The sequence below is a fragment of the Propithecus coquereli genome, unplaced genomic scaffold (genome assembly GCF_000956105.1).
Source record: "Propithecus coquereli isolate 6110/MARCELLA unplaced genomic scaffold, Pcoq_1.0 Scaffold10, whole genome shotgun sequence".
NCBI lineage: Eukaryota > Metazoa > Chordata > Mammalia > Primates > Indriidae > Propithecus > Propithecus coquereli.
Genome location: NW_012133858.1, coordinates 7,760,236 through 7,775,280, shown reverse-complemented (window position 1 = coordinate 7,775,280; position 15,045 = coordinate 7,760,236). Strand labels below are relative to the sequence as shown.

At 38.0% G+C, this 15,045-nt stretch overlaps 2 protein-coding genes across 2 annotated transcripts in view; both read left to right on the top strand.

Annotated features, from left to right (window-relative positions):
• The window catches only part of TCTEX1D2 (Tctex1 domain containing 2), a 22,144-nt gene extending 14,225 nt beyond the window's left edge, over positions 1-7,919 (top strand). The window contains exons 4-5 of the mRNA XM_012641686.1: positions 4,760-4,823; positions 7,765-7,919. Of these exons, the coding sequence (XP_012497140.1) occupies positions 4,760-4,823; positions 7,765-7,812 (112 nt within the window). The 3' untranslated portion in view covers positions 7,813-7,919. The remainder of the gene's footprint in view (positions 1-4,759; positions 4,824-7,764) is intronic.
• A 1,633-nt stretch (positions 7,920-9,552) lies between these two features.
• The window catches only part of PCYT1A (phosphate cytidylyltransferase 1, choline, alpha), a 47,975-nt gene continuing 42,482 nt past the window's right edge, over positions 9,553-15,045 (top strand). Inside the window, exon 1 of the mRNA XM_012641664.1 lies at positions 9,553-9,782. The gene's annotated coding sequence lies outside the window, so the exon portion shown is untranslated. The remainder of the gene's footprint in view (positions 9,783-15,045) is intronic.

The window sequence follows — 15,045 nt, the reverse complement described above, 5'->3', positions numbered from 1 at the left end:
TAGTCCCAGCTACTCGGGAGGCTGAGGCAGGAGGATTGCTTGAGCCTAGGAGTTTGAGGTTGCTGTGAGCTAGAGGCCACGGCACTCACTCTAGCCAGGGCAACAAAGCGAGACTCTGTCTCAAAAAAAAAAAAACTTTTATCATCTAAAATTTCAAATATATGCAAAAGTACATGTACTAAACAGCTCCTATGCTTCTGTTGCTTAGCTTCAATAGTTATCAACACATACTGAAGTTTTTTTTTTTACTCCCACCTATTCTCCTTGCCCCACCAGATTATTTTGAAATTCTAGTCATCATTCCGTTTCATTTGTGAATACAACAGTATTTATCTCTAAAAGATAATACCCCTTTTTAACATAATAAAATATCATTATCCCCTCTAAAATACTGTCAGTCCTTTTTTTATTTTTTTATTTTTTTTATTTTTTTTGAGACAGAATCTCACTCTGTTGCCTGGGCTACAGTACAATGGCATCATCATAGCTCACTGTAATCTCAAACTCCTGGGCTCAAGCAATCCTCTTGCCTTAGCCTCCCAAGTAGCTGGGACTATAGGCACGTGCCACCACGCCCGGCTAATTTTTCTATTTTTTGTAGAAATGGGTCTTGCTCTTGCTCAGGGTGGTCTCGAACTCTGGCCTCAAGCCATCCTCCCACCTTGGCCTCCTAGAATATTAGGATTACTGGTGTGAGCCACCGCAGCTGGCCTCTTATACTCTTTTTTTGAATTTTACTTTTTCCTCTCTCTGCTTCAATGTGTGTATTTTTCTATTGACCTTGCAGTTCATTAATCCTCTAATCTGCTCTTAAACCCATCTGATGAGTTCTTAATTTTAGTTATTATATTTTTCAGTTTTAGAATTTCCATTTAATTATTTTTTGTAGATTTTAATTCTCTAGTGAACACTTTTATCCTTTCATCTATGCTTCCATTTTTCCTCTCTTCTCTCTTTTTACATTTTTGTCATAGTATTTATTTTAAAGTCATTAGCTGCTTTCTCTAGTGTCTGGATCATGTATGAATCTGTTTCCATTGATTTTTTTTCTTGATAATCATTTATATGGCTCTATCTCTTGGTATGCCTAGTTTTGTTTTGTTTTTTTCTTTTTGTTTCTTTTTTAGTCCCTATGCACAGACAGAAGTTTGCCTAGTTTGAATCCTGGACATTGTGTTAAAAAAATTATAGACCTCCAGCTGATATTATTTTCTTCCACAAAGGGTTTAACTCTGTCTTCTGTACAGGTAGAGTATGGGCTTCTTACCTTAATCCAGTCAAGTACTGAGCTGAATTGGGGTTGGGTTGCAGTTTTGATAAGGCTCTATCTTAAGTTCACCCTTCTTTCTTTTTATTTTTTTCTTGTTTCCCCCAGTTCCAGAATGCACACCCCTTCTTTCTTAATTGTAGCACTACAAGTCTTTCAAACAAGAACCTTGAGTGTTCATTGGCCCTCCAACCCCAACAGGTACTGACTTTTAGCCCTTGTCTCACCATAAAATTTTGTCCTTCATTTCATAAGCTTTTTCCTTAGTGTATTAGTTTCCTGTTGCTGCTGTAACAAATTATCACAAACCCAGTGCTTAAAATAGCACAAATATATTATTTTGTAGTTCTGGAGATCAGAAATCCAAAATGGGTTTTATTGAACTAAAATCAAGGTGTCAGCAGGGCTGCATTTCTTCTGGAGATTCTAGGAGAGAATCCATTCCCTTGCCTGTTCCAGCCAGAGGCTGCCTGTATTCCTTAGCTCCTAAACCCTTCCTCCATTTTCAAATCCAGCATCGTATAGCATCTTCAGATCTCTCTCTCTGGCTCCTGCCTCCCTCTTTCTTTTGTAAGGACCCTTGGATTACATTGAGCCCACCTGAATAATCCAGGATAATGTCCCTATCTCAAGATCCTTAACTTAAGCAAACATCTGCAAAGCCCTTTTTGTCATGTAATGTAACATATTCACAGGAGATTAGGACATAGGCATATTTGGTGGGCCATTATATTACCTAGCACACTTAGCTTTTTAGGTTCCTTCTTATAGTTTCAGAATTCAGCGCATGTTTTGAAAAGAAAATCTACCATGTGACAGACTCACTGCTACCGTCTCCTTTTTTACAAGGATCTTATTCCCTCCAGACTCCAATTTTATCTCCCTAGCCCTGTTAATATTGCCAGCAATCCTGCTGGTTTCTTTTCCCCTCAATAATTGGTCCTGTACCTGAGCAAAGCCCAGATTCTCAGCCTCTATCCCTGTGTCCAGAATTGGCAAATGCCCTAAGGAACAATCTGCTGCAGAATATCATCTTACCTACTGGAGTTCGCCTTTCTGGAATTTTGGCTCCTCTAGGCCTGTTTGCTTTAGTAGCGCTCTGATTCATTTTATCCAGGTTTTCTTGTTGATCTTGGTGGGAGCATTAGCCTGCCACAAACTGTTCTATCATTGCTTCTTGGCCTTTTGGCTAAGATCAATTTTATATCACTTCTATCATACCTCTTCTATTAATAAGTTCTTTTGACACACCTCTGTGTGTGTGTGTGTATTGTGTATTTTATATATATAATATGTATTTTCTATATATTTAATATATCATATATATATATATATAGCATTATTCCTGGTGTGGCCCAGGTTTTTGGCATGATTCAGATGTCCCAGGTTTATCTTATACATTTCCATCCCCAGACCTGGCATTGGCCATTTCTCTAAGGAGCCCTGGTTCCTTTTATTGGGAAATGGTGTAAGGAGACAGCAATTTGAAGGTAAGGGTTGTGTTTTAGGCATCTTTGTATCATTTGCACCTAATATTTTGCCTGGTATATAATAGATACTCAGCAGATGTTTGTTAAATAAGTTTTTATATTTGTGTCTTCACTTGATTCTATTCAGTTTAAGTACCACTTCCTTCATAAAGTCTTTGGCTTTTTTTCCTCTCTAAATTCTCTGTAGCACTTCTATGGATTTAACTCAAATATTACATAAGTTGGATATGTAGACTAGATGACTTTACAATCTCTTTTAATCCTAATAATTTATAAATTAGCACCAAGTCTGCATTATCTTATTCTTTTGAAATGTGTTAATTTTGTTATGTAATTAAATTGGGAATTGTTTGAGAATATGGCCAGATTTTAATCTTTCTAGCATATGGTAATTGCTAAATAAATACATGTTGATTGACCAAGTAGGTTAATTTTACTTCATATTGTTATTGCTACAGTTTAGAAATAGATGGAACTTTTTTGATTTAAAAATATGTAAAATACTAGGATGAGGGGAGCTCTTCTATGTAAAACTTTAAAAAAAATAATGTTAAAAAATGAACCAATATAATATGGTATGTCTTTCTCTGCAAGCGTGGGTTCTGAAGTACCTGGGTTCAAAGCTAAGCTTTGTCACTTACTAGTTGTGACACTTATTAGGCTGCTCAATTATTTTTAGTCACCTCCTCCATAAATCACTATGTTCTAAAACCCAATCCTGATAATCCTTACTAAAGTAATAATAACTAAAATTGGGCACTTTACTCAATTTCTCTGACCTTCAGTTTCCACATTTATTAAATGGGTATTATAGCAGTACCTACCTCTTAGGATTAAGTGAGTTATTACATGTAAAAGCACTTAGATTAGTGCCTGGCACAAAGTAAGCACTCAATAAATGTTAATGATCATGTCCATATGTTTAATAAAAATGTAAAATATTTGTATTTTTTTTTCTTTTTCTTTTTTGTAGAGATGAGATCTCCTTATGTTGCCCAGGCTGGTCTTGAACTCCTGGTCTCAAGCAATGCTCCCATTTTGGCCTCCCAAAGTGCTGGAATTACAGGCATGAGCCATGGCACTTGGCGTTTTTTTTTTTTTAAAGAAATGAGGTCTTGCTACATTGCCCAGGCTGGAATACAGAGGCTCTTCACAGGTGCAATTATAGTGCACTACAGCCTCAAACTCCTGGGCTCAAGCTATCCCCCTGCCTCAGCCTTCCGAGTAGCTGGGACTATAGGTGTGCGCCACTGTGCCTGGCTTGCAAAATATTTCTTTAATAGTTTAATGGCTGCATAGAATTTTGTTGCCAGGAAATATCATAATTTTATTTACCAATCCAGTCCTAGTAGACATTTAAATTGTTTCCACTTTTTAATTGATTTTTATTTTGAAATTTTTAATGTTTTCTTCATACCCAAGAATTGGAGAGAAGAGAATGGCCAATTTGAGAATTTAGAGGTAGCATAGCATCCTGTAGAGATAATACTGGATTTAGAATTAGCTAGAAGACTGAATTCTAGTTCAGACTTTGCTTCTTTCTTTTCTGGGAATCTATAAAATTATTGGGCTGGACTAAATAATTTATTGGGCCCTTTCCATCCTTTCCTCCTCCTAATATTGTACAGGAATTGAGCTCATTAAAAGTCACACACAAATATGTTAGCTGAAGTATTCTATTCAGAACTTCCCACCCAGAATACCAAAGACTTCAGGGTATTGATCCCTGTAGCTGTCAGGCAGCCAGTCAGCATATGAGGCTGCTAGAGCCCCTGGCTGGTCACCTGTAGCTGTAAGAAGCTTTATCTATGACTCTAGGCTCTCCAGTTTTACCCAGTTACTCTGCTGTACCAATATGATTTTCTCTGTGTGCCAACTTGTGAAAAGGTTTGGAAGCACAGATCTATAGGAATGTATTGAGGAAATCTTTTGCTCATGGTAGATATATGTAGTTCAGATCCTTGTTATATTGTTGATAATTCTTCATTCTTTGACTTTTTAGCATGGCTGCTCGATGTTTCTGGGATGCTGACACTGACAACTACACTCATGATGTTTTCATGAATGTAAGTCTATTTGGAAACCTTTTTTTCTTTCTAAGGACATGTGGGCATTCCAAATCAAATTGCTCAATACGTAGTAAGATGTAAGAACACTTTAGTTTTTAGATGTTTGTTTTAGACTTCTTTTGGATGAGATGATTTTTTTTTTTTTTCCGAGACAGAGTCTCGCTCTGTTGCCTGGGCTAGAGTGCCGTGGTGTCAGCCTAGCTCACAGAAACCTAGTGCTGCTTATAGGCAAGGAAACTTGTTATGTTTGCAGATGATATAAGTCTTCACAGATTTGAATTTGGGAATAGCATATTATTTATTTACCATTATTATTTAAAAATTATTTTTAGTCACCTCCTCCATAAATTACTATGTTCTAAAACCCAATCCTGATAATCCATATTAAAGTAATAATTGCTAACTAAAATTTTTAATTACTTATTTGTTTGTTTGAATAAATCACACTTTGCTTAGCTGCAAAAAATCTGGATGGTGGGGATTCCATGAGCAAAATAAAATTAATTACTTTATCTTAAAGCCATTTCTCAAATCTAAATGAAAATAATGAATAATCTTTAAAGAGGTTACATTTAAACATTGGTAAGTCATTGGCACAATTTTTTTAATATTTTAATCACATGTTGTTATTTTATACTTGCTCCAGAAATAATCCCATCCTCTATTCATATACTCCCAGGTTATGGATTAGTAGAATCAGAGTTAAAGTAGAATAGAGTAGAACAGAAACCAGATTGAGGCCAGGAGCAGTGGTTCATGCCTGTAATCCTAGCACTCTGGGAGTCCGAGGCAGGAGGATTGCTTGAGCTCGGGAGTTTGAGACCAGCCTGAGCAAGAGCGAGACCCCGTCTCTAATAATCTAAAAAAAATAAAATAAAATAATAAAGAAACTGGATTGAGTAAATTAGGAAAGAGGGGTTCCATTTTTGGCTCTGTCACTTTCTAATTGAATGACTTTAGGTAAGTCATTGGATTTTTCTCACATTGTGTCAGTAACATTAGGAAGCTCTAATAGATTTCCCCAAAAACTGGCTGTGGCTCCTAAGAGTAATTTGAGGAACTTGTTTAAATTATAAATGCTGGGGCCCTACTCAAGTAGATCCTGATCAAATAGTTGGATCAGTGAATCTGAATTTTTAAAAAGTTCCCTACATGATCCTATTGAATGCCAGGTTTTGAAGCTGCTTGTGTAGATGATTTTAAGGTACCTCTTAGCTCTAAAATACTATGGTCCTACCAAAGTTTTATTTTATGCTCAGCTACCTTAGGATCAAGGGCTGGGCAGTGGGAAGTACTATGGGAATCTTCATTTATCAGCTCTCTTTGGGGGAAGAGTCAAGCTGAGGTGATGGTCTTTTTGCTTCTTGGAGTTAAAAATGCAGCTTTTCCTGAGTCCTTATATGGTATAATTCGTTCATTCAGCAAATAGTTCTGAGCTCCTATTATGTGCCAGCTTCTGTACTATAGGGCCTAGGAATAAAATGATGAATAAGACAGGCATGGTTTCTGCCTGTAGAGAGCTTATAATTCAAGGGGGGCCAGTCATACTCAAATGAATAAATGTAATTAATGTAATTAAAAACTTTATCAGTTATTACTTCAATCAGGATTATCAGGTTTGGGTTTTAGAACACAGGATTGGTGGAGGAGGCAGCTAGAAATCACTTTTGAGAGCCTGGTTTAGGTTGCTGACTTAGTCTATTGTATCTTTTGTCCAGGTTGTTGAGTTAGGTTTTTATTTAGGTTTCATTTTCAGAGCTTAAAGCACTTTGTTTATTTGGGAGAAGATCCCAGGAAGCACTAGTAGAGGATGAGGAATCAGGAGAGGAGGGAAAAACATATGCTATTGAGCAGATAATTGCTGTGGATAACTGGGGCTCAGTCCTGCTGGAGAACTCTAGGTAGAACAGTGCCACTCAAAGTGGGGTCCCCAGGCAAGTGCCAGTCTGTGACCTATTTGTTACACATCCATGATGAGATAAGTACATACATTGAGTACTTACAGCAATTTGACAAAATAATTTTATGTCCCTCAATATTATAAAAAGTTTGGGCTGTATTTTGTATGTTCCTTTTTTTTTCATTTTGAGTTATTTTTGTTATATTTTACAAAAATATTCCATGGGGAACTGAAAATTAAAACAAACACAAAAACAGGTCCTTCACCAGAGATAGCACTGTTTTAGAACACAGCTCAGAGTTATCCACCCCAGGAGTCAGGGAGCTGGGTTAAACCAAAGCATTTTGCTTTTGGTTAATAATCAGGTACTTGAGTTCAAATTGTTTTTCTTCCATCATTAACAGTCTGGAGGTGAGGCTGGTGGTTAAGGAGTTGTTGAGGCAGGTGGAATGCCTGTAATAAATACCTAAAAAGTGTTTTAACAAGTTTAACTGGGCTCTGGAAAGCATTTTGAGATTCTGAGCTAAAATATGGACAAATAAATTTTATCAATTAAGAATATACACTCAGAGACCATTTCCCTTATTCAGAATTTATGACAAGGTGCTATTGTTCCTATTATCAATGATAAAGTTTAGTTTAATATAGCTTAGATTATAATATAGTTTCTTCGGTTGGGTAATGCATTTACTCCAAGAAACGCAAAGCGTTTCATATTTTATTTCTCTGATAAATCAGGAAATGTGGGAATAATTATTTTATGAATATTCATTACCTAAAGTTCACTAGTTCACATTTTATTTCTACATTCAGAAAATCTAATTCTTTACCCATCCTAACCTTTTAGCAAGCAATTTTGTAATTACTCTCAGGCAAGCAACTTTATAGCTATAGTCTGGAAATCCTTATTCTTGAAGAAGGAAAAAGTCTTCATAATTGAAAATTGGCAAAGACTTGGGATGGTGTGCTCCCCTTATTCCCTTATTAGTACTAACATTCTGGATTTTGTGTGTGTGTGTGTTCTGTTTTATTTTTTAGGACAGTTTATTCTGTGTTGTAGCAGCATTTGGCTGTTTCTACTATTGAATATTTTTGAAAAGCTGGGAAAAGATCTGACCATGAAGAATCTGAACTTTTTTATATTGTTAAATGTCTTAACAAAATAAAGATAAGTTGGCAGTTTGGCAACTGAATCTGTTGTGTTTTAGGCCTTTATATATACATATATATTTTATTTTTAAAATTTTTATGGGTACATAATAGTTTATATCTTTAGGCCTTATATTTTTAATATTTTGATTTTGTTGTATGTTCTCATTACATTTGGAAAATAGAGAAGAAAAGTAGGAAAAAATCTGTTTCAGTTGTTCAAACATAATCAATTGTAAATATTTTGGCGTATTTTCTACCGGCGTTTTTTTTGAGACAGAGTCTCTGTCGCCCTGGGAGAGAGTGCTGTGGCATCATCATAGCTCACTGCAACCTCAAACTCCCAGTGTTTTTTTTTATTTGCAAGATTTTAAAAAATCATGTATGCAATTTTGTATCCTGATTTTTCACTTTCTCATGTTATAAGCTGTTTTTATGTCATTTTATTTGCATTATGATTTTCAGAAGCATAATTTAATAGCTGCATTTATTCCATTGGATTATACCATTGTTATTTTTGCTATTTCCTTATCGAGGGACTGCTTATTTCTAATTTTTCACTATTGTAAAAATACAGAGATGAATTCATTTGTGCATAAAGCTTTTTCCTATGTTTTGAATTGTTGCCTTTATCTCTCTCAGTGTTTTTGCTAAGCAGTTGCCATCCTATGCCTTACATAGCTTATTAGTTTAAACACACATCCATTTTCTACAGTACAGTGTTAGGGTCTGAGAGGTTCCAAGCTGTGTATGAAATTAGCCCACTTTTAAGACTTTCCGAAATTCTTATGTTGGTTACTATCCACGCTCTTACTATCTTTGTAGGATGTTCTCCTAGAGGCCCTGGTGTCTTCCTCAGCTAGCTGTCCTTATTTGGGACACCTCAGTCTATCAGCCGTGTTCAAATACCTCTTTGAAACTCAGACTTAAATCCTTTTTTCCTCCACGGAGGCTCTTCAGCAGGTGCACAAGTTTACGTGTCTTTCTTCTCAGCCATTTTCAAGTAAAAAAAAAAAAAAAAAGTAAATACATTAAAAAGTTCTTTTGCATTAAAACTTTTTCCACAACCTTGTGTTACCCACTTGCCTTAACATCTACGGAATCAAAAAGGGACCCTTCCAAAGGTTCACTTTAGCAACGGAAAACGTTTCTCCTCACCATCCACCCTAGTACACGTGCTTTACTACCAGTGCCTCCCTTGAATCCACTCCTGCTCAACTACCTCTCATTTGATTCCTAGGGATCATTTTTTGATGAGCCAACCTGGTTCAGAAATAACAGGGAGAAAGAGGGCTGGGTCAGGCACAGGTTTTCACCAGACTTGGTTGGCGGACGCAAATTCCCCTTAAAATCTAGCGCTGTGGTGATGCAGTTGCGGACGGGGGCGTTGGGGCCTCTGCACTGTGAATGCCCGGGTGCGAGCGTCTAGCGCTGGGCCAGGCGCTGGGTACAGTAGGAAGGACCACCACAGGTCGTCTGCGGGGGACATGGCCCAGAACTGGGCCAAGGGGGAGCCATAGGGTATCGCTTCCTGACGGACTGTCACCGAGCACTGACGACAGTTCACATCCGTCTCCTACTACGAGGAGGCGTCTTCATTGCGTTGTCCAGTTCCGGGTGGAGACTGACCCTTCGCCATTCCATCTCCTGTGTCTGGTGTTTCTGCTCCGTCTCTTCATCCCTGGGGCCTCTATGGAGGCGGAACTACTGTGTCAAGGGTCGTGGTTTTCGGGGAGAAGTCGTGGTCGGATTGGCAAGAGGGCGGGCTGGAGGCGGGACTTCCGGGCTGCTGCTCCGTCAGCTGCCTTCTCGGGCGTCTCCCCGCAACCTCCCTAACTTCCCTAGTCAGTGACGCGGCGCCCGGCAGAAATCTGAAGGGATTGGGGTCGAGGGAGCGTGAGTTTCAGGTGAGAGACCAATGTGTGCATATCCTTGCAGCTCTGTTTGAGAGGAGAAACTGTGGGACTGGGACGGCGAGGAAACTGAAGGAAGAATGGGTCAGTGACAGCGAGGGGAGTGTGAGGCAGGGGCTGCGAGGCGACTGTGACCGAGGGGACTGTGACCGAGCTGTAGCCGCTTGCAAGGGGTCTGCGACCCTAGAGCACTGAATACGAAGGAGTCTGACCTCGGAGAGCACAACGCAGAGGCTCTGACGGGACTCTGACTGAAGAAGTATGCGGCAGTGACCTCAAGAGACTGTGACCGAGGAGCAGCGACTCCGAGGAGACTCTGATCGATGGATGGTGACTGTGGGGGAACTGTGACCTAGGAAAACATGAAGCAGGGGCTGCAGGGGGGACTCTGACCAAGGAGCAGCGACTTTGAGGAGCTGACTTGGAGAAGAGTATAGGATCAGTAATTGGTGATGGTATTGTAGAGCTGTTTGGGCACGGGGCGTAATTGCGACTGGGCAGCGAAGGTCTTTAACGGAAAGAACACTGGTCTACAACTTAGACGTGAGTTTAACTTTATGGACAAACTTCGAGTGTCTGGGAAACTTACCTCTCTACTGAGTTACAGTTCCTTCATCAGTGAAAGGGAAGTTTGGACTAGTTTAATGTCACCCAAACTATGGGTTCTATCCTCTTATTGGGTTATGAAATCAATTTAGTGGATGGCACCTGTAATTTTTTTAAAAAAATGGAATAGAATAGAAATTTTCAGTGTGTTCACATAGTAAAGGTAAGTATTGTTTCATGAAATTTGTTTCAATTGTGTGTGTATGAGATCGTGATGTAAAATAGATTTTGTACGTCTTAAAATGTGTGAAGTAAAATGTAGTAAAAAAGTTTGAAAAACATTGGCCCAGATTGTTAACTTTAAAAATTTTTTTAGCGACGGCGTCTTGCTCTGTTGCTCAAATTGGAGCTGGAGTGCAGTAGCACTATCATAGCTCACTGTAGCAGCGGGCCCCAACCTTTTTTGGCACCAGGGACCCGTGGAAGACAATCTTTCTACAGGGCGGGGGCGAGTGTTTAGGCGGTGATGTGAGCGATGGGGAGCAGCTCTAAATAAGCTGGCTAGCCGCTCTCCTCTTGCTGTGTGGCCTCGTTCCTAAGTTTCCATGGAAGACAGTTTTTCCACGGACGGGACGGCGTTGGTGTGGGGGACAGTACTGGTCTGGGGAACGCAGCTCTATCGGATTGGCTTAATTGGAGAAGGCTTCCTGAATGTAACTGAGGTGACTAGTTATGACTGAGAGCTGAAATTCAGGATCTCACTTGGGAGAACCAGAAGTTATATTGAAATAGGGACAGTGATATTTATAGAGGCAGTGAGGATTTAGGGGTTTGCAGTAGGAGAAACTGCTAGGGATAGACATTGAGTAAGGGGAAGCTCGAGGGTAGTAGCAAGGCTTGGGAAGGGAATTGAAGATAGAAACAGAAAATACTCTGCCAAGAATAAAACGAAAGTAGGAAGAGTGACCTTCAGATCCTATTCGATCCTGATACTTAGTGATTCTGCAAGTACAGAGAATTGCTGGTAAAAAGATATTGAGAAAGGGATTTGGTGCAGTAATAGTGGTAAACAGATGCTGGCCATTATGGGGAAGAAAGGTGGACAAAAGAATGACACTGGGAATGTCAACAATGGGAGAGGCTTTAATGTATTTAGCTATGCAACTCAGTGATTTGTGTACTGGAGGCGAATAGTACACTAGCATACTGGGAGTGATACCATGCTGTGGTAATTCAAATGGAGTTTTAGCTGCTGGTTTTATTTCCTACTCATTCCCTCTCATGAGGCCTGTTAGTGATGCAGATGAAATTAAGTGAGTGTTACTACTTCTTCCTCTCTTACAGCCCTTTTGTAGAAGATGCTATTGATTGTGCCACCCAGTGCTTTCTAAAAAGATGTAATAAGAGAAGCTTGAGGTCATTTAAACTTATCAGACACTGTATTAATCTGATAACCTAATAGTCAGCCCTCCCCTGTACACATACATACCCTTTATAATAGGGGAAGAGAGTTCAGAAAGGTTCTGGAGTAGGAATGAGTTGGGAATGGTGGGAGATAGCCCTTGTTTCACTAAAAAAAAAAGTATGGCTAGTTACACCTTTTTCTAGGACATCAGATGTTTAGTTGACTTACATTCTACATAACTAAAAGGAACTACTGAAAAATTTCTAGAACAGAATATATACTTCAAGGTAAGAGACCGTAAAAGAAGAGAGACTAAGATTTGGGGACTGCAGTACTCCCTCTGGGGTCTTTTGTGTTTGCTGAATGAAATGATTCTTTTTGACCTAGCCTGCTTTGCAAATTCCCTTTGAAAACCAGTGTGATGGCCTGATTGATAAAGAATAAGCTTTATTCTCCACTCAGCCTGTGATTTCTCCTCCCATAAACAGGTGGGGTTTTATTTTTCTTGTGGACCTCCTCTTTGGATATGTGATCTCTTAAGGAGAATGATCTAATCAGATAGAACCTTGGATTCAGAAGTCCCAGATCACTTTATCTGATGTTAGCATTGACTCACTCTGTGACTATGGGAAGCATTGTTGTTTTCTCTTGTTTTAGATTTTCTAACCATGGCAGAGGTAGCTGTTCTTGTGATTAAATAGCCCTTTAATAATCTGAAATATATGCATACTTACCAAATTTTGTATACAATCTCATGGAGTTTGTAAACCATCTGACCCCATTCATGATTCCCACAGAGAGCTCTCTAACCTCCAGCTTAGATGAGGTTTTCCTAGGGATTTGGATAACCTCTCCTAGACATGCTGTTTAAGTGCTGATGGGAATGAAATGCTCAAAGAAAAAGCAAGCATACAAATTTTCTATTCTTATTAATGATGGATAATGACAAAATATCTACTACTAATAGTAGTTTTCTTGCTCAGGCATCATGCTTTTATTTCCAAGTATTTGCATCACTCTGATATAGAACCAGACCTTCTGACTTTTCTGCTTTTCTGCTAATAGAAATAATTCCCCCTTCTGATCAAACAGAAATAGGTCTCTCTTACACTAAAGTTTGTGTTACCTCGAAATGGTTTAGGAAGAACGCATTTTTCTAAAAGTCTTCATCTTTCTTTGTATTTTTTCTAGTAAGAGAAACCCTAAAGTCAGAGTATTTGCCAATCATCACTGGACCAAGAGAGGTCCTTTTTTGCTCAAGATTGTGGCTGGCTGCTTCTACATCTTTTACATTATTACCATATCAATTATATTAGAAAAACAGGATGACTTAGGAAAAGAGTGAGGAAATAACTCTAGGTGTTGTCAACGCTTCTGCTTATCTGCTTGGTGACTTCTGGCACCTCCTCTTTCCTACATCCTTTGACCTCTTTCCTAAGCATAAACCTTTCTGTGTTTAGTCCTAACCTCTTTTCACAGTGTTTCTATTAAATGAGTACCTAGACACGTGTTCCAAATGTGATTTGTTAATTGCTTTATGGATGATTTGTGGCAAAATTTAAGTCCTAATTCCCTTCTGCAATTTAGTTGATAAATTCAGGGAATGTACATTTTTACATACTCTATTTTGCAGTATATACCAGAGCTCCACTTCAGAAAAATAAAAGAAACTGTGAGTCTTTCATATATATTTGGCACTGTGTTAGGTTTGTTTACATACCTTATCTCATGAACATAAATAATTGAATTGTCTATTTTACTGTTTGCAAATTAGGTTAGTAGATAGATATATAGCAGGCTTTATGTATATGTCTTTCCTCCCCCCTTTCTTTTGGTAACTCTCTTATAAATTGAAAGTTATATTAGTTTGAGGCTTTTGTTTTTGGACTAGGATGAGCCAGGGAGCCCATGGATCTGCTGGCTGTTATACCATATTCATAAGTATTTGCAAACCAGTTTTGAGTGCTAAAAATAGTGACATATGGGCTTTGCTCTATATAAAAGGAGTGTATGACCCTTAATAAAAAACAGAGGTCATCTTTTACCTACAGACAATTACCTTAGATGTGATTATATTTGTTTACTTTTTGGCCCTGTAACAGGAGTCTTAATTTTTTTTATGTTATGAGCCCCTTTGGCAGTATGGAGAAACTTTGTGGAGTCCCTTTTTAGAATAATGTTTTTATATACAAAAAATAAAATACATAGAATTATAAAGGAAAAACAACTATATTGAAATACAGTTATCAAAGTATTTTCCAAACGTGCGATATAGCATTATATGTGTTTTTTATTAACATAATAAATAATGTTTATTATCTACCAGTGGGTCTTATAATTTTTAAATGGTCATGGGTTTGAACACTTTCAAGATATTTGTAACAAGTGTAATGTGATATGAAAATATCCATGATTTCTATTGGTGACAAATTTATTTGTCTACTAAGTCTACTATTACTGTTGTGACTTATGTTTATAACTGAAGGAAACGGTGAATTTGTCAGAGGTTAATTGAAGGAAATGGTGAATTTGTTAGAGGCTAGTGAAAATAAAGATAAAATTATTTTCGTCCAAATTCTCAGACTCCCTGAATTCTGTCAGAGACCTTGCTTTAGAGATGTAAGTTCCATAACCTACTCTAGGAAGAACACATTCTAAAGACAGGATTTATTCACTTCTGACAGAATAGTGGCAGAGTAAAATCATTCAACTGTAAGAACTATTATAAGTGTCCCTGTGGTTTTTAGGTGAATCTCTTTCCTGAACCATATTTCCTGAAATATCCTACTGTATGGTCAGCCCAAGTATAAGTTTTATTTTGTTCCTGTGGCTAGCCCAGGGTCTGGCACAGAGTAAGTGCTTGGTTAATGTTTGTTGAATAAGGGTTTCTCTAAAGAAATTAGAGGGAAGAAATGACAGGAAAGTTTAAAGCACAGATCATACATGTGGCAGTTTACAGACCTCAAATATTGAAGAGTAACATTGAGCTCTAGTTTAAAACTGATTTGTCAGTGCAGGTCATGTTGTGAAATTCACCTTTACATTGAGAAATTCTTAAGTCTTTTAACATATTCTATATAGTGTAGTGATATAGATGGACTAGTTACATAAACTTCAGTAATCCTATATTAGAAAGTTACGGTACAATTTCTTGAAATAATCCTATTTCTAACACTTATCCTCACTTGAGATTGGATAAATTTAGGTAGAATTTGCCACCAAATTTTTTTTTTTTTTTTTTGAGACAGAGTCTCACTGTGTTTCCCAGGCTAGAGTGCTGTGGCATTAGCCTAGCTCACAGCAACC